The 19,478-nt window shown below is 43.4% G+C and overlaps 1 protein-coding gene across 5 annotated transcripts in view; it reads right to left on the reverse strand.

Moving 5' to 3' along the window:
- chd7 (chromodomain helicase DNA binding protein 7) overlaps positions 1–19,478 on the reverse strand; it is a 69,668-nt gene that overhangs the window by 39,084 nt on the left and 11,106 nt on the right. For all 5 annotated transcript variants that reach the window (XM_042109251.1, XM_042109224.1, XM_042109260.1 and 2 more), the window contains exons 2-3: positions 12,986–14,967; positions 6,814–7,178 (exon numbers count right to left, since the gene is read on the reverse strand). In XM_042109251.1, coding sequence (XP_041965185.1) covers positions 6,814–7,178; positions 12,986–14,779 — 2,159 coding nt within the window. In that variant the 5' untranslated portion in view covers positions 14,780–14,967. The remainder of the gene's footprint in view (positions 1–6,813; positions 7,179–12,985; positions 14,968–19,478) is intronic.

Genomic DNA, 19,478 nt, shown 5'->3' on the forward strand with positions numbered 1-19,478 from the left:
ACCTACAGGCCAGTTGGTGTATAGTAGCATAAATTAATTTATTGTGTGGCCCCCCATGAACGGAATTCCACAAAACTTGGCGTGCATACAGAGGGTGTCATAATGATCATACACTTCCAATTTCGTGCAGTTTTGACTATGTTAGGTCACAGATACCTTCAATTACAACACCTCATTTTTACTTTTTTGTGTTTAACTAGGTGGCGCTATACATGAAATGAGTGGTTATGGAATGGGTTGACATGGCCCCTTGAGATCAACATACAAAAAAAAAAAATGGTCCTCCTAAACCCCACGGTTTTCGAGATATTCACAGAAAACTGTGTCTGCCCTAACCTCCTTTCGGGGGGTCCAGTCAAGCGGGGGGGTTACAGATCAAAACGAAAAACGATGGTTCCATGCTATCCATGTGGGGTTACATGCCCACCAAGTTTCATGTACCCCGGTCTTTCAGTGTCCTGGGACTCACTGACAGAAATTTGGGCATGCGAAAAAAAAAGAAAAAAAAAGAAAGAAAAAAAAAAAAAAAAAATCTGACTAAACCTATATGACCGCCGCTTCGCTGCGCGGCGGTCATAATTATAGCACTGAATTTAATGTAGCTGGTTTAACAATAGGATAGATTGATGTTGAGTTTTTAAGTCCGTTGCGATTGATAGAATGAACTCTAAAGCGTCCGTTTCAGAAGATAGAGTTTCTGCAGGTATCAGCAAATCTCATTTCATGCTTTTTCATGCCCTTTTTCATGCCCTTTTTCATGCCCATGTCCAACTGCAGATACTCTCACAGCACGTTGCATTACTACCATCCGGTGTCGCGACTGTAAAAAACAGCCAATTAAAAGGTTCCGCCTGTCAACCATTGCGCTATACTTCCGATCAAAATATATATATAATGTTTATATAATCAAAATAAATCATAAATTAAATCAAATAAATAAATCAAATTTACATAATTTTAAATGCCTCTGAACATCGAAGTTCATGCATTTTCATTCCATTTCATGCCTGTATTTTCACAAAATCTATTTAAAGGGACACCAGACAAGCCTGATGCTTTTTCCCTCTTTGTGTCTTCAGTCAAGGGTTTTCGCTGCTTCTTCGCCGGCTCAACCATTATACACACGTTTGCAACAATCTCTAGCGTTTTGTTAGCCTGCCTCTGTGCTGTAAACTGATCCTGCTTCGGTCAGCGGGTAGGATACACCGAACTTGCAAGTGGGATTCTTCCTACAGGCAGTAGGGGCGGGCGAGAGCCTTCATTCGCCCCGTAATGAGTCATTTAACCATATACCGACTTACGAAGATGATTAATTAACACGAAAACGTTGCCTGGTGTCCCTTTAATTACTTTTCATGCATTTTAATGACCCGCAGAAACCCTGTGATATTCTCTGTACAAAACATGTGAGGAGTCATGTTCCTGGCCAGTCTGAGCATACGGTTATTGTGAGCTTCCTGAAAGGAGTGTGCTACACGTAGTCCTGTAGTCCAGGTAGCATCTGAGAGAGACACAGGGAAAAGGATGGGAAGCATTTTGTTGACTACTTTGCATGAGTGGTCAACTTAAGAGTCTCCTGAGATATTCCAATTTTCAACAGTACTGCAAATCCTTATTCATAGGGAAATGAAAACACTCACTTTGTGTGAAAGCATGTAAAACACAGTGAATGGGGTGGGGGTGGGGTAAATGTAAGCTTTACTGAGGCCCGATCCATGCATTTTTGCATTCTGACTGGTTTATCAAAAGGGTGTGGAACACCAAGTGTTATGGAGTAACTCTTTGTTCAACTCTCCTGTTGTTTAACCAACCACATGCTTTTGGCAAGTCAGAGCAATTTTAAAGGTGGACAAAAAATACTGTAGGAGGAGTTATGAGACATCTGCTAAGATACACAAAGCACATGCTGCCATGCACAATTTTGTGTGGGGTATGCTGACTAGCGATTTTCTGCTTGTCAGAAAGTAAATATGGTTTACACAAAATTAATATTTGTTTTCAAACAGATACAAAGCCATAGATAGCAGACAGCCAAATCCATCTAATTGTAAATTGTGTGTGTGCTAAAGAGGGTGCCTATGTTAAACCCTGTAGCAAGTGACGAAGCTATAAACACAGTCAACGTGCTTAAGTCACTTATGCCCTTCTACCAGTTCCTATGGCCACTTGGCCAGTGTGAATGCAAATGAAAAACCAGTTTTGGGGGAGAGTAGTTAGTAGAACTAATTTAGAAGTGGACTATAACGAAGTTCCTGTAACTACTTGGTCTGAAACAGACCCATGTTACCTCAGTCAAAGAGGGAGGGAGCAGACAGGTGGAAAAAGAAGGGAGAAGATCATGGCTTACACCAACCTCATCATTTCATATTTCGGTCATCTCTGTTCAATATTAGCCTGGAGATTCCAGACCCTGGTAATCTAGAAAGTTTAAGGCTCTGGCCACGAATAATGTAATGGCCCAACTCGAGGGGTGGCACCAAGCGTGCATTTGAAAATCTCACTGCACGCAATTGGATAACACAATACGACCTACTTTTACTGACTGATTCCAGACTTCGACGCAATTGGATAACACTACGACAGTCATCTGTTTAGCTCGCCTTTGGCCCGCCTATATCAGATACGCCGATGTGATTGGCTCCCTGCGATACAAGTGGCAAAAGTAAGATGCATCATTACTCATTGCCTCATGTCTCAGAGACAATTTAAATTGTGCTCTTGCGAGAACTCTGGATTTTCCAGGGTAGTTAAATATAGGATTTATTGGGAAAGAATGAGATTTGATATGCCAACTGCACTCTGATTTTGGAAATGAACACCTGTCAGAACTACAGCTAAGAAATCTACTTAAAACCTACTTTAAAAAAACATCCAATCAAACAATATTCAGCAACTATGTCTACAAAATTGCTTTGTTTAGAAATGTGCTAGCATAACAAGGGGTGAGCCAGAGCACTAAAAATAATCAGTGAAGTTGTCTGTCTTTAATAATCATTAACAATGCCTGAAATTGTAGGCTATTGGAAGTAAAATTTTACTGTATTTTATCTGCATACCATTTCACAGTTTCGCCTATCTCTTTTGACAGGCCTTCCATTTATATTGGTAAAAGATTGTTACATGCATGAGTTCAACCAACAGCCAATCACACCTCAAACACAGCATAACGACACAGCTGCATTCAGAAGTAGCAAAAAGTTGTCTTTCTCTATATGCTGCATAGCCGAAAGAATGCCTGTCCATGAACCTAACCCACCTCCTTTTGGAAATGTAAATGTAAATCAGGTTTCTTGGCCAAGTATACTTGCATATACAAGGAATTTGGTCTCTGCATTTATCCCATCCGTGAATTAGTTAACACAGCGCACATCGTGAGGTGAAGCACACACTAATCCGGAGCAGTGAGCTGCCTTGCTACAGAGGCACTCGGGGAGCAGTGAGGGGTTAGGTGCTTTGCTCAAGGGCACTTCAGCCATTCCTACTGGTCGGGGATCGAACCGGCAACCCTTCAGTTACAAGCGTGAAGCCCTAACCATTAGGCCACGACTGCCCGACTGGACGATTGTTATGCTGAACAGAAGAGAAAATTAGAAGGTGAGCAAAAAAAAGAGGTGAGCAACAGACAGGTAGTGGACTACAATACATGCTTGAGCTAGCCTCAAAACGTTATGCGTCAAAAGAGGTTTTTGGAGATGTGGGGGCAATAAACCTATGCTGTGACTTGTGCATGTTTAATATCATAGTGATGTGACATGAGCCATTTTCTCGTAGTAAATTCTATGCTGTGGCCCGTGAGAAAAAGGTTTGGAAAACACTGCGCTAGAGAACACATTATGAACTAGAAAGGAATATACTATTAAACATAGCTCCAACTCAGTGAAGCGCAGAAACACATGACTGCGCACAATAGGTGCTCCATCTATTGCAGGGTTGGTCAAGAATCATTTCGGTAGCAACTGAGTGATCTTATGACCATCTTGACTCTGATGTACTATGAATATGGAGACTGGCAGGGCAGTTTAGTAAACTCTGAAGTGGCCCAGCTGGTGTTTCACTACATTCATAATGGTCTCTAGAATTCTTCTATAGGACCCCCGTTTAAACTGAGGTTATACACCATGTAAACACCCAAATACATTTTCCAAGAGAATTCACATGTTTATCCATCACACAAGGAGCAAATTTATAATTTTTATAAATAAAAATACAGTAAATATATTAGTATACTAGTAAATGCAGAAAATAAATATATCATATATATATATATATATATATATTCATTCATTTATTGCTTGCATCTTAAAATAGGTCTTTTTAATTTGGGGCAATGCTTTCACATGACTTTGTTGTTTAGCCGTCACACTTCTTCAGAGCAGAATTGAAGTGATCACCTACAAGAAAGCAATAGGGCTATCTGGGTCAAGAGCCTTGCTCATGGACACAATGGTGGTAGCTCCTGGGACTGAACTCACAAAATTCTGGAATTCAACTCAGAAGGCCACATCCCTAACCACTAGACCACAGTCACCTGATCACCACCTAACAACTACACCACCACCAATGCTTTGGTCCACTGTCTTGTTGTAGGATGAAATGGGCTCGAGTCAAAGGATTATAGCTTTCCTTGTTATAGATTCCTTTTACATACTATACAAGCATCTAAAGAATCCCTAGCCCATCAGAGTTTGTCTACCAGAGAGATGATGCTTGAGAGATGGTGTCAAAGCTCCTTTCAAACATCTTCCTACGCCTCTCAAAATACCCTGTACTAATGCTAAGCACAGACCAAGCAGACTTCAAAACCACACGCTGTAAGTCGCCTTGTGTTGCCCTCCGAAAAAGCTGCACTGGAACACACCGCTAAGACTCAGACTAGGGCTGGGCGATAAAACGATAGCGATATGTATCGCAATAGACGATGTAATCGATATCAATAAAAAATACGTTTGATAGAACATTCGATAATTAAAAGCAACACACCCCTCCGGCCTTACGTTGTCCATAAATAATTGGCTAAATATATCTTGCATTGTAGCTATGTGCAACTCGACCAGAGTAGCCTAGGCGATAGAAGTAGGCCTACCTCAACACAGACTCTCAATGAGTCCTTGCCCCTTGCGCACTCTCTCCCTCTCAACAGACGCATCCCTCCTCAGCATGCACATGTAATCCAAACATTCACAATCGTGCAAGACGACTGCTAAATTGCTATTAAATCCGGTTAGCATCATTAGTACGCTGCACGAATTTGTCCAAAACTGTTGCATTCAAATTGACTTCTACGTTTTAATAATCTCAATCCCGATGCAAATGGAAAAGTATTTTCCAAGACTCAAACGGGCCTGTCCCAAGGAGAAAAAGTATTCATTTGAAACTTAAAAACACGTGGGGAAACTGAACAGTACCAGTAGACGATAATAAACTAGCAAATTAAGCTACTTTGTTTACAATATTTCCAGGCCTAAACCAGTGCTGCTTTTCATTCAGACACATGTGCACATTTATTTATTTGAGTGTTTTTCATGATTGTGTTGTGTCTATTTCTTTTCCCTGTTTGCTTTGATTGATAACTGAGGTGATTAGAATCAGAGGAATTGGTTAATTTTGAAATAAAAGTGTTTAAATTTAACTTTTTTCCCCCCTTCTGGTCCTTATCTGAAATAGATAAAAAAAAAATCAATAATTATCGATATCGACTGATATGAAATAATTATATCATGATACAGTTTTCAGCCATATCGCCCAGCCCTAACTCAGACAACTACCACGTACATTCTGCACCTGTGCAATATTAGTGATATTACCATGGTTTCAATGTTTCCTCTACCTTGACCCGCCCCACTCTGTCTCTGGCAAAGGTTGAGTAAAAGTTCATGGTAAGCCAACCAATCATCCCTTATGCAGTTGTCCCGCCCCCTCCCCTACCTAAATAAAAAAAAAAACGTTATCTTTTTTAAAAGTTTACCCCCCCCCCCCCCCCAAAAAAAAACAAAAACACAAAATTGCAATTAGATTTCCCAAAATTGTTCAGCCCTAGGCTACTGCAATACTGCAAGTTACCGTCACACACACATTGTTAGTCCATGCTTATGTTGAACACCACAATGCAGTTGATTAAATTCAGCAACTAGTTTGCTGCCACTGTAGCAGTGACATTACTTAGGCCATCCCAGTTTAAGAAGGCTAGGCTGGTGCCATGGTAGATGGTCTGTAGATGTGTACGCGTACTTTGAAAGTAACATAATTTGTAACTAATTAGGTTGTAATTAGGTCTTCCGCCCGATGGCCCGTTTTGTGACAAATGGTACATCATGGTACATTTAAACCGATCCAGGGGTTTGCTTGGCGATACACTTGCATCTTTAATGTTCAAATCAATTACCAATACATATCAGGGAATTTTTACACCCCTAGTTTGGGAGGATTCTAGACTTAATAATATTTCTGTTACTCAAAAATTATGGCCAACATGTTTTGGTAAAACATCTACTATCCATACGCAACAGCAAATGGCTATTTAAAGATCTAGTTTGTGATTATGAAACGGCTCCTCTTTCGTGCGGCACCTGCAAAGGGTCAAGGTGGAAATGATCTTTATTGAGGTGGAATTTTGTTTTAGCTACTTTTATGTACCCTTGCAATACATCTGCATTTCCTTGCAATAGATTTGCTAACTATTGTATTGAGAGGGAATGCGATGTAAATTCCTGGAAGAGGACAATTATAAAAAATAAACTGCCAACAATTTATTCTGTATGTATATCCCTGTAAACAGGCCAATTACTACATTCACTTATGGAAAGCTGGCAGTACCTTGGCTTCTTGGAGCTCTTGGCTTTAGGGGTGGATGTTGCCTTAGCCTTCTTCTCCTTGAGCTCTTTGGGTGTTTTGGGAGTCTTGGGCTCCTTCTCCTTTGGTTTCTTCTTACTCTTCTTCTGTGCAGGGTGGGTCTGGGTTGCATCCGGGCTCAACACAGCCTCAGGGTCTTTCTCCACACTGCCGGACTCCCCGTCCTCAGTCTCACTCACCTTGGCTTTCTTCTTCTTTTTCTTTTTTGGCTTCTGGTTGCTTTCCATCTGCTGCTGGTCACAGTTGGTTGGCTGAGGGCTTTGGCCACAGGCAGAGGTGGGAGGCCCGCTGGGTGTGGTCACCTCTACTGGAGGTTCTGATGGGGAATGCTACCAGGGAAACAGACAGAGCAACAAACATCAGAGGAAGGAGCAGACAAGTGCACAATAGTAATCCTACAATCCTAACATGCCTAATGCAGGTCTGTGCACCTACAGAGAAAAATACCAAGATCCAAGGACAAGCTCACATTACAGGCAATCAAGTGGTATGAAATCTCTCTCATACAAGCAAAACTACCACTCCAGTGTCCAAGATAACATTCCCCGGGAGATTTGTGCTGGCCCCTTGTTTACTGGCTTAGAAGAGTCACGTTTACAATTTAAATTAGTCCACTTATATAGGTATAGGTTCTTCTGCATTTTGAGTAGTTCTGAGATATTGAGCTTCAAAGTTTTAGAATTTCACGGAGATATATTGATAAGTGGAACAATCCTCTTTAGATATAACATCCAAAAATGCATACAACTTCAAGAAACACCTCACCTTAAGTTCACACAGAATAAGAATATGTGAACTCAATATTGACAAAAATGTCAGATAGAACCTTATAATTCTAAGAGGACAAATTGTAAATGTATTACATTGTAATGAGCTCCCTGTATTGTAGTAGCCTCACATGCTCAGCTTCAACCAGTTAGCACCACAGGCGAGGTGAGCCGAGTCATGATTGAGACTGGCATAAAAACTGACACTGGCCCTACTAACTTACGCTGAATTCTGGCTACTCATACTGTGCTCTTACACACTGCTCCTCAAAACTTCTTTGCCCCAGTCTCTGTACACCAGTCTCCCTTCAGGCCATCCTTAAAAATATTTTCGTTTGCCGTAACCCGACCGACCCCGTCAATTTAGAACCGACCCAAATATTTATTTTTTTCCCCCTTTTAGTCCGACCGACTTGCCGGTTGTAAACTTGCGTTAAGACCGACCGATTTTTTTGTTAACTCTAAACAACCAATACAAATAAAATACTATTTATTTTAGTAGGCCTAAGTATTGTTTATGAATATAAATTGCCTACATACAAACGTAGGCTCTCTTAATAAAACCCTGTGGCGTCATCTCTACACCATTGGTTTACGCATGTCACACTATGGCCTATACGCTTCGTTTCATTCACACAAACGTCTCGACAGCGCTTTTACTTGGCACGAAGTTCTGGAAAAACTGTGCCAAGATCTTTTCCCACCTCTTCTCCCCTCTAGTCTAAACAGTGACCGTATTAAAGAATTGAAATTGGTTGTTGTGGTCTATTCAGCATCTCAAAATATGGGTACGCAACGTGGAGACTGCAGGTCCGTGGATTGAAATTAGGCTGCGCAGTTGATCAACATACCGCGGACCGACAAAAAAAGAAAAAACGTTTCTGCTATCGATGTCATTAAACATGGAGCAATACAATAAAGTGGTGGTATGAGCGTTCATTCAATGCAGGCGTCTGTGCGAGAGAAACTGAAACTAATCTATAACGTTGGTATAGCTCCGCTTCAACCTGTTGAATGCTATTTAATTTTTTAACGACACTTAGGCTAATAGAACGACGTTGATTTTTGGAACTTCCGTAGAAACAGAGCAGAGACTGTATAATACACTGTAGCACTGAGTATTGTATAGTCAAATTTGAATATAACGTGGCCAAAAGCTATTGTAGCAGTTCTTCTTTCTATTTATGTTAAAGATCAACAGATCAATGATTTACGCCTATCTGCTCGCCAAAAAAAGCTGCTTTTGTGTTTCCTGAATCCTTACATTCAGGCATTCAAATTAAACTTCATTAAAAAACAGTTATTTTTGTTCTCCATTTCCTACCAGTGTATGATGCTTGCATGAGGGAAACATCCCAAAACAATAGCACTCATAAAATTGTTGCTGTTTTGAGAAGTATTTCTTTTCTTATGTAAGCATCATGCAACCATGCAAAAGCAATGAAACTAATTATACCTTACATTAGTAAAGCGGTCCTCTGATGTGCATGTCACAAAACATTTAAGTGAAAGTGCATGTATAACAATATAGGCATACTAATGATTGTGATAACGATAATGACAATTTGATTGGGAAAATTGTACTTTTTTTCTTACTTTGAATCTTGAAAAAAAAAAAAAAATATTGACCTACCTACCGACCCATTTTTTTTTATTTTTTTGGCTGTTACTGCAAACAAGAATATTTTTAAGGATGGCCCCAGGCCAATTCACACCAAGGAGTCACAAGACGAAACGGTTACAGAGACAAGTTGCAGTGTTTTGAATTAATTGTAGAGGGTTTCAAGCCTCAAGGATTTGGAGGGTAAGTATCAGCGAGTTAGCGTCCCAGCTGGCCGCCACATCTTTAAAAATGGCGTCCGACATGTGCTTACGTCTGGCTCCAATTTCACAAACAAGCCAATTAGGTGCCGCATTTCCGGTGGCCACAAATTAGGTCATCATTGTGGATTGGTGGTCGAGATGGCAATTTCCTGCAGGGAGGATCAACCAATCCACATGGGCAATACAAATTATGCACTAGTGATGCCCGGGCCAAGGTTTTTTTTTTATATCCCGCGCACACCCGACCCATTTTGGAGATCCAATCCGCCCAGCCTGGCAATATTATATACATTTAACATCAACCCAAACACGACCCGCAAATTCCTAATTTTAACGATGCGTGGTTGCATCAATATCATGTAGCCAAAATTAATTTTAGCCTACTTTACTTACAAGACATACATGTAGGATAACACATAAATAAATCCAGTGCAGTCAATGTAGCCTTGTCTAAAACGTTATGGCCATGTTAAACTGAAACGGGACAAGTCTGAACTTCAAAGTAGCTCTCTCTCTCTCTCTACAAACACGCGCACTCAAACACATTAACATTTCTTACCTCAGCTCTATGCTGTTAACTTGCGCAAAGTAGCGTGCTAATATTACTCTTCTTGCTAACCATCAGATACTTTTTGATGGTGTAAAATGTCCTAAACGGTAGGCTACCGACTGCACCTTAGAAAAATGAATAAGACGACCGGGAGGATTTTGGCAGCACAATATGTACAGACTATAAACTAAACGCAATTGGCTTACAGGCCCCGTCTGTGGAGTGTGGCAATATGCGTGGAAATAACTCACGCAACAGCAGCAGGGACGTTGGTTAGGATCTAAATGTTATCTGTTTGGGTACATAGGTGTTTTATGAAATATATGCTAATTAAGGCCATCTGACAAATCTGTATTAAAAAGACATACGTTGTACTTTACGTTGTCTCCATCTCTAAAAATGACCCCTGTGAAACACCATTTTGAAAATGTCTTCAAACTTTTTTGGCTGAAGTAGCTAGTAGATAGAAAAGAGTGGGGGCAGTATGTCCCGTCTTTTTAGTTCTATATAATACCTCCATGGTTGCAAGCATGGTTTCTAAAGAAATCGCAGTTGCAAGGTTTTACAACACGGCATTTATGACCTGTCACTCAGTAAATCCAACAGAAACGTCATTTCAGAGTTTTGGTCAAAGGAGAGGCAGAGAAATAATTATTAACTCGGTTTTGAAGAACACCAGAGCAATATGCTCATTTGCAAAGTCACAAAAATAAACAAAACAAAAGAAAGATTTGACTGACTGTTGGTTAGCTAGATGGTTAACTTTGCTGGCTAACTAGCCAGCTAGCTGGTTCATCTGGCTGCATAGAATGGCGCAACAAAAGCATTGTTATGGAAACGTGTGCTGCAGCAAGTCGCCACTTTATAAAATGCTGCAGCTTGTCACACTGTGAATCTCTTGTGTAAATAGGCCTTTAGTCTCCCCTTCCTTTTTATTTTACCATCCTTCTCGAGTTGGGCTGACTGGAAACCCACCGGCAGACGAATTGAGCATCCAGCTGCCCAGAATCCCAAGAGAAGATGGGCATGAGCCATTGACAGTAATAAATAAGAGATGTAGTTTAAAGGGAATATTAAGGGGCACATTTATAGACATCAGCAAATTTACAGCTCTTTGAAGGCCAGTACATCTTTGATATCAACAGTCTACTCCCTCTCCAAACCCTGTCAATGACATTGAAGATGTGACATTTGAGAGCTGATTTTCAGAAAATCAGAATATGTTTGACTGCATAGTTTCTCCTTTCTCTCTCTACCTAAAAGGCATGCACTTGATGAACAAGTAAAAAAAACTTGTGGTAAAATGCAAGTTTCCTGTAAACACATACCAAGAAACAGTGCAGCGTGCATGCCAAATAATGGCAAGGTCACACAAAAAAAGCTCAGAATGGTTGAGCCATCAGAGCAGCTGGAGCAGTGAGCTGGTGGGATGCTTTAATGGATAAATGTCTCCCCTCTTGCCAAGCCTCCCAATAATCAATTGCATGAATGACAATAGGACCTACCACACATGCTCTCTGAATCACTAATTCGAGAGCAGCAGTGCAGAATACAATATGCTTAATATAAGGTTTCTCCATGTGACAAGGGGCAGAAAGGGGGATGGGAGACTGATGTGTTAATCTAGCAAGCAAAGGGTTCTATAACAGAGTTAAATACTCCATGGATGAAGCACCATCATTTTCTGAAGGACATTTACTTCAGTGTTTGATCAAATAAAAATCACTGTTGTTCAAGAGGTGAATTTCCTTTACTGATGCAAATTCTAAGTATGAATCTGATCACAGACCTGCAGCTTTATCAATTACCTATACTAAGGTGAGACAAGGCCTACGGACACCTCTGTGTCTATCTATTGGTGCTCAGAAAGGATCTCAGAAAGATCCTTAGAAGAATCACTGGTAGGGAATGAAATGTAGATGATTCTACACAGGAACAAAACAGAAAGCACAGAGAAGTAATTTTGATAATCCCCTTGATTATTTGTTTCTGATATATTCATGATACAGACTAAGGTTATGGCAACAGTTTATCTAAAAGAAGCAGTGTGAGATTGTTGTCGACTACTTTGTGCTACAATATCTAGGCATTTGTTGCATAACTCTAAATAAATATCCTAACCATCATGTCAGCCTACTGGCTTTGAACTATAAGAACATTAAGAACAATTTCAGATGAGGAGTTACTAGTGGAAGTAATGAGACACAGAGATGGTGAAAACAGAGGCCGAATACCTCTCTGTGCTTGACGTGCATGTAGGAATAAGAGCCACCATTGTGCTAGAATTGGTCAGCAGAGAAAGAGGCTTTCAGTACAAAACAACCTAATGGCATCAGAAGCACGTGACATGCATGCACACACACACTCCTATTGAGAGTGGCAGGCCCACTGACTCTACACTCCCCCACACCCAAACCATCTCCTCCCTACAGGACACATCCTCCTGTACACCATTAACTCACGCATGAGTCCTCTGAGACAGTCGAGGCAAACAGACAGACAAAGTAGGCATATGACAGAGCACGAGGGGGTAATGGGGAGACGGTAGAGGAAAATGGCAGTGTGAGAAGGAAGAGGGTGGAGAAAGAAGGGGAGGGTGAGAGGGAGGGGAGAAAGAACAGGCGGAAGAGGGGCAGACAGAGGAGCAGAGATATGCTTAGAGCAGGAAGGGAGTATTTCCCCTTCAGAGAGCGGGGGCAGGGGAGGGGGAGGGGGAGAAGATTAGCACTGTGGCGCCTGTATCTAAGGGAGGGCCAGGATATGCACTAAATAGGAAACAAACAGTTGTAAAAATCCCCACCACCACCACTCACACACACCTACACAATCACTCCAAACAACTCCACACACAGCCTGGGAAATGCTTAAATCTGTCCAACACAAACACTGAAATGTGATACCACAAGGGAGTCAAACATATAATTGATGTTCACAAGTTCGAGGATGTGGGTGGTGTTCATATCCATGTCTGTATTGAGCTTTCATGAGCACCCACCTGCATTAGAGGCACTTTCTGGCTGGGTGGAGTTGACTGGTGTGGTGGCGCCCAAGGCTGCTGTGAGGGAGGAGAGTTCTGATGGATAGCAGCCAGGTGTGTCTGCTGGGGTGGGGGCAGTGCAGCAGAAGGAGGGCACACCTGCTGCAGCTGCTGCTGCTGGAAAGGCATTGGAGGTGACTGCAGCTGCTGAGGATGCAGTCTCTGGTCTGGTGGCCCCTGTTGTGGAGGCAACTCATGGCTCGGGTTGGTGGTTCTGCCCTGGGCTCTGTGGTTGGGTGACAGAGGGTTGTACACCTGTGTGGAGAGCTGCTGCTGCTGGGGGTGGGGTATCTGCTGGACCCTCTGAGGAAGCGGCATGTTGCCTGCTGCACTCTGAGGGACACCAGGGTAACCACCTGCAGCAACCATGTCTGGACCCAGGCCTGTGCTGGGAGGGCGACTATGCTGAGGGGGAGGTGGTGTGCCAGCAGGAGTGCTCAAGTTCCTCATAGGTGACATTGAGGGGGGTGAACCATAGGATCCCTGAGGCAGATGCTGTTGCTTCTGCTGCGGCTGGAGCTTCTGCTGGGCTGCAGAGGAGTTCTGGCCCGGGTGCATAGGCTGAGCGTTCATTTGGTTCATCTGGTGGAGAGCAGGCTGCTGCTGCTGGTGCATTGGTCCCTGCTGGGGCCCGCCAGTAGGCGGGTATCTTGGCTGCTGGGGTGGTGGGCCACCCTGGCTAGGATAGCTGCTGCTGGTGTTAAGGCTCATGCTGGGACTCATCCCTGAAGGGTTGGCTAATCCCTGATTAAGGTTGCCGTATGGAGGGTAGGGAGGGTACTGTCCTGAGCTGGTTACAGTGTTTGGAGTCACAGGCTGGCTGTGCATGTTGTAGCCCAAGTTGGGGTGTGCTCTTCCAGGAATCACCTGTTGTTGCTGCTGAGGCTGCTGCTGCCTTGAAGGACTGGGTGGATATTGAGCATTATGAGCACTAGGAACAGCATCAGACCGGTGCCCAGCCTGGTTGGGTCGGTGGAGGAATTGCTGAGGGGCCTGTGGGTGCCTCGGAGGCTGCTGGGCTGGGTGCCTCATGGGGGGTGCCCCAGGGGGTCCACCAATATTGGAACTCTGTTGGAGGCCAACATGGCCCATGAAGTGACTGGGCTCCTGTGGCAAACTCTGTGGAAAATGGTTCATCCGGGGAGGAGTTTGCGTTTGTCCATGACCTGGAATTGTGTAGTCATTATGGCCCATGTAAGGGCTCATCTGATGACTCCCATGGCCTTGAGGGCCAGAGCCTCCATGTTGGGACTGGGCTGCTTGCTGTTGCGGCTGGAACGGAGGGCGGCCCTGTTCGGACACCTGCACTACTTGTGGCGGGGGGCCCCAAGTACCGCCACTCCCATCACTAAAAGCCTGGGCTCGGGCATCCGCCTGTGGGCCAGGATATCCATGGTGTCCAGGTGGTGCAGGTCCTGTAGAAGCAGAATGGTAGCGGGACTGAGGGGAGGACATGCCATTTACAGGGCCATTGGCTAGCATGCGACCACTCTGTGGCTGCTCATACTGGCTGAAATGATCATAGTGGTGGGTTGGAGGTGGTCCCAGCTTTGGCTGGCCAGGAACGGCCTGTGGAGGCATGTGAATGCTAGAGGAGAGCGGTCCATAAGCCTGATGATCATGACCCATGGCTGGGCCCATAGGGTTGGCTTGGGCCTGTGGTGGGTAACCACAATCCCCCAGACTCTCCAGTTCATCCGAGAACAGATTCCCATCATCCCCAAAAAGGCTCATCATACTAGGATCTGCCATGACGCCAGGTCCCCTAGCAGCACGGCTCAGGAGCCGAGCTTCAGAAGCGGGATGTGAGGGATGATATATGCTCACACAGAGGTGGGTGTCCTCAAAGCCGCTAATCCTCTAACCAATCTGCAACATGTCACTCCATATTTCCTTAATTCACTCAGCGAACACAGCGGAAGAAAGTCAGGGCACGGGACCTGTAGAGAGAAAAAAAAAAAAAAAAAAAAACATTAGAATGGATAGATACAGGAGGTAGTAAGTACTGCTTAGCTTTTCCCTTTCTGGCCATATATTTGACATAACTATCATGTCTGTGCCCTGTACACTGCAATGTAAAGAACAAAGTGCCTACATGCATACACAAAACAGTAGAGGCATAGCAAACAAGCCTGTGTCAAACTTTAATCCCCTCCCCCACCCCACAGTGCACTCTTCTTTTTTTAAGGTCAAACAAAAGGGTTACTCTCAACACACAAGAACCAAGCCTCAGCTCATTCATTCTTTACAGCTGGGATGTTGGTTGGTGAAAGAACAAAGGCTATTGGAACAGAGAGGAGGCCAGCAGAAGCGGTTCTAGTTAAACAGCAGCAGCTGCCAAACCAGCCTGGCAGATGTGGGAACACAAGAAAACTGTCCACCTGCTGAAGAAAATGCAAGTATTTGAGTATGTAGACCACAAGTGTAAATGTCTCTGTGTAAGAGTCGTAGAAAACGCAATTAAACAAATACAATAGGTGTGTTTGCTTTTTTGCGACAATGCGGATGTGTGTGTGGGATAGAGTTCAACCCCTCACCCTCCTGTCTGAGTACTGAATTTGTCGGCCAGGCGCCTCTAACCTGGCTGTCCCAAGAGGTGTAATCAGATGAACTGAGCCAGGGGAATTATGGAGACGTGAGATAAAGCAGGCCTGGGGGTTGGGCCTCAGACAGCCAACTCGCAAACCACGCCTCATCTACCTCCTGCGTGTTTAGAGGGGAGGGGTTGGGGTGGGGTGTGTGTGTGGTGGTGGTGGGGGGGGGGGGGGGCAGACAGAGAGAGCGCATGTGGAGTGGAGAAGAGGGGGTGGGTGAGGAATGCGTCGCCTTAACTTACTTCAACACAGGCACCAACCCCCTCCTCCAACCTCCCCCCCTCATCTCACTGGGCCCTGGACATGGCTGTTTAAACCATCCACACACAAATCTCCCATTAAGCTACCTCAGCAGCCATTTTATACTGCTCAAGATGCATTTCAAAGATATAACAGATCTTTCTTACAAGGAATCAACTGAAATGATCTCTTGGCCACTTCATATCTCAAATGAAAATGAATTAATCAGAATTATTCACAAAATTGATTACCACAGACAAAGGAATCATCAAATTTGATAGTCATTCTAGAAAGAAAAAAAAAAAAAAAAAAAATCAAATTTGAGTAACTGAATTACTACCTTAAGCATGGGATTTGGGTTAGGGGCTGAAAGAAGGTTTCAAATCTACCTGGCCCCTACAGTAATTTGACCAGTCCTCCCAGGAACAACATTTATTGTTAACATGTATAATGATCTGACCAAAAGTTAAAGAAAGAAAGAGAAAGAGAAAGAGAAAGAGAGAGAGAGAGAGAGAGAGAGCGAGAGAGCTAGTACAGGTGAGAGAAAGAAGACAGGAAGGAAAGAGTTCCCTCTAAGCTTTCTCCAGCAGAACAACCATAAATCAGAGAGGTCTGTCTCCCAGCTGTCTGCTTGCTCCTTCTGCAACCGCACACAGAGCAAGAGGAAGGTCAGAGGAGGAGGGGAGCATTAGGCGGACGGCCATGCAACAGCCAAGCCAAAAGCCGCAAATTTGAATCCCTGTGATCAGATTTGGTGTCTAAGCTGCCAAGGCCTGACCGTTCACCTAATTCTCTCCAGAGTGACAGATGTGGCAAAGTGCCAAGCTAGTTGGTACCGCCCACAGGAGGGGAGGAGGCCTGAGATAGAAACAGGAAAGAGGAAAAGACAGTAGTGACAAGAGGGTGTGGGAGAAATGTGGAGGCTAGTAGTGGTGGGCATAGGAGGAGATTAGGGAGGACCGGGATGAAGATACTCAGTGATTCTTCACACAGTGACTTGCTTCATTTCAGAAAAGACAGTTATTCACTGCACACTAGGCACAACTGGCAAACCAGCACATCACAACCCACAGACTACAACACATCTAGGGCTACAACGGTTACTCGATAAATCGATTAGTTTTTGACTATCAAATTAATCGCCAACTATTTTGAATATCGATTAGTGTCGGTTTAGCTGGTGTGTGATATTTTTAAGGAAAATACCTATAAAAAATAAAACTTATTAAAATTGAATATTTTCAGCTTTACTTACTCCTCTGTATGACAGTTAACTGCATATCTTTGGTGTGTGGACAAAACAAGGCATTTGAAGACATAATTGTGGGCTTTGGAAAACATTTTAGCATTATCATTTTCATTATCATTATCATTTTATCAGACAAACAACTTCTCAATTAATTAATTAAATAATAGTCAGATTAATCAACTGAAAATAATCGTTAGTTGCAGCCCTACACACATCACATCAGGTTTGATGAGGCCCCTGCTAATAGAATCAAAGTAGTAACAATCACAGATAAGACAAACCTGAAACCAAGCAGCACGATTACAAGGAGTAAAGTATTATATGATCTTTGCTAAAGAAAAAGTGGCTGAATCAGGTATCAGGAAACATGGTACAACTGGGACCCACAACAAACTAATGTCCTCCATTTCACTCCAAACAGACAGAAGGTAAGACTAAATGTGCTATTGGTCCAGACTCTCCCAGATTGGGAATTGTATGCTAAACTAGAATAAATAATCTCTAAATGTAGAATCCTGAGAAGGCACAAAGGGTATCATTAGCTAAGGACATCAGCAAGACAACGGAGGGGAGGGGAAAGGAATGAACACTGTAAGAAAGAACAGCATATGGTCAGAAGCTGTAGGCTTGACAGGTAACCATCAATTAACAGCAAACAGCTACAGTAGATGCCAGCTATCCTCTATCATCCCATACATTAGGAAACAGTTGGACTTGAAACTTAAATGATTCCGCCTTAAAGGCCTCCACACAGACACGAGTGCAGCACACTCCACTTTCAACGTTTTATTACACTGCTTTTGATACAACGGCCCACACCAGCGTCGATCTCTTCTGCCGAGTTTGTATGAGACATCATGATAGAAGCCTTCTGCCGCTGTCTATTTGGCTCGGACTGCTCGAGCTGTATGCGCAAACGTGACGTAATTGCCTGGCTTCTAGCACTTTAGCGTTCCAGTTTGTCCTTGTGGGAAAGAACATGGATGCCACCAGGGCAGCAGCTGCCTCGGTAGTGCTGTGCGCTTGCCTAGAACACAAGAGCAAGCTTGTGGCTCATTTAAACAAGCTACGGGATGATTTACACTTGCATTCATATTCATACTAGCCTAGAAATCTAGACGCGGCCCTAGCCTAGCTAGTCTAGCAACTCTCCATTGGCTTGTGAGCTCCAGAAATCGAAACTTAATCAGGCCAATGAAATCGTGTATAGAGTCGTTAGGTGGGCTTAACATAATGATTGATGGTAGAGTTGCAACGGTTTGGCTTGAATTCCCTGCCACTTGAAAACAAATAAGATGGATGTTGCTGTTGGCGAACAGTGTGACACGAGTTAAGCTTTTATTAAGTTGGCTAACGTTTGAACTAGCCAACTAGCTCCGCTGGTGGGAAACGCATGGGACTCATAGCGCTGCCGCGGTCCTATTGCATGCAGAGGGAATTTGAAAGACAACTGATTGCAAATCTCAACTTCAGCAATTATGGGCGTAGGCATCTTTGTTTTCAACTCGCACATTCAGCTTAGTGCACCCTCAGGAGCCCCGAGGTGGACAGTCGGAATTCCGACCAAAAGGGGGTGTGTCTCGGTGAAATAGCTGGGAGATTTACACTTTCCAACACGGGTGGAGAATTTCCGATAGAAATGGATTGACCCGATTCACTTGAGTAGACGTCGGTAGCTTGCAGACTACACTGTTTGTTTACGGTCTTCTTACCCATACCATCGTTCTGAAACTCAAAATGCTCCAAGCATGATAAAAGACAGCGATTCCCATTCAAAATGTTTCACTGTCTCCCGAACTCTACTCTTTGAAGAGTCATGTTGGAGCTGTCAGCTTTATTATGTTTTGGTTTTTACTACTCTTCTCGAACTTCCATTTTTTTTTCCATTTGCATAGAGTTTTGATAGGCTGCAGGGAAATCCTGATAAGACTCCAGGTAAATGCAGGCTACAATGTGCATTGCGCACCATGAAATCCCTTGTTAACTGACATGGGACATTAAAGAGACTAGTAATTATGACCGCCGCGCAGCAAAGCGGCGGTCATATAGGTTGTCAGATTTTTTTTCTTTTCTTTTTCGCATGTCCAAATTTCCGTCAAGGATTCCCGGGACACTGAAAGACCGGGGTACACGAAACTTGGTGGGCATGTAACCCCATATGGATAGCATGGAACCATCGTTTTTCGTTTTGATCTGTAGCCCCCCCGCTGGACTGCACTGGTCTGTGAATATCTTGAGAACCGTAAGGTTTAGGAGGACCATTTTTTTTTGTATGTTGATCTCAAGGGGCCATGTCAACCCATTCCATAACCACTCATTTCATGTATAGCGCCACCTAGTTAAACACAAAAAAGTAAAAATGAGGTGT

Source organism: Alosa sapidissima, chromosome 1 (assembly GCF_018492685.1).
Source record: "Alosa sapidissima isolate fAloSap1 chromosome 1, fAloSap1.pri, whole genome shotgun sequence".
NCBI lineage: Eukaryota > Metazoa > Chordata > Actinopteri > Clupeiformes > Clupeidae > Alosa > Alosa sapidissima.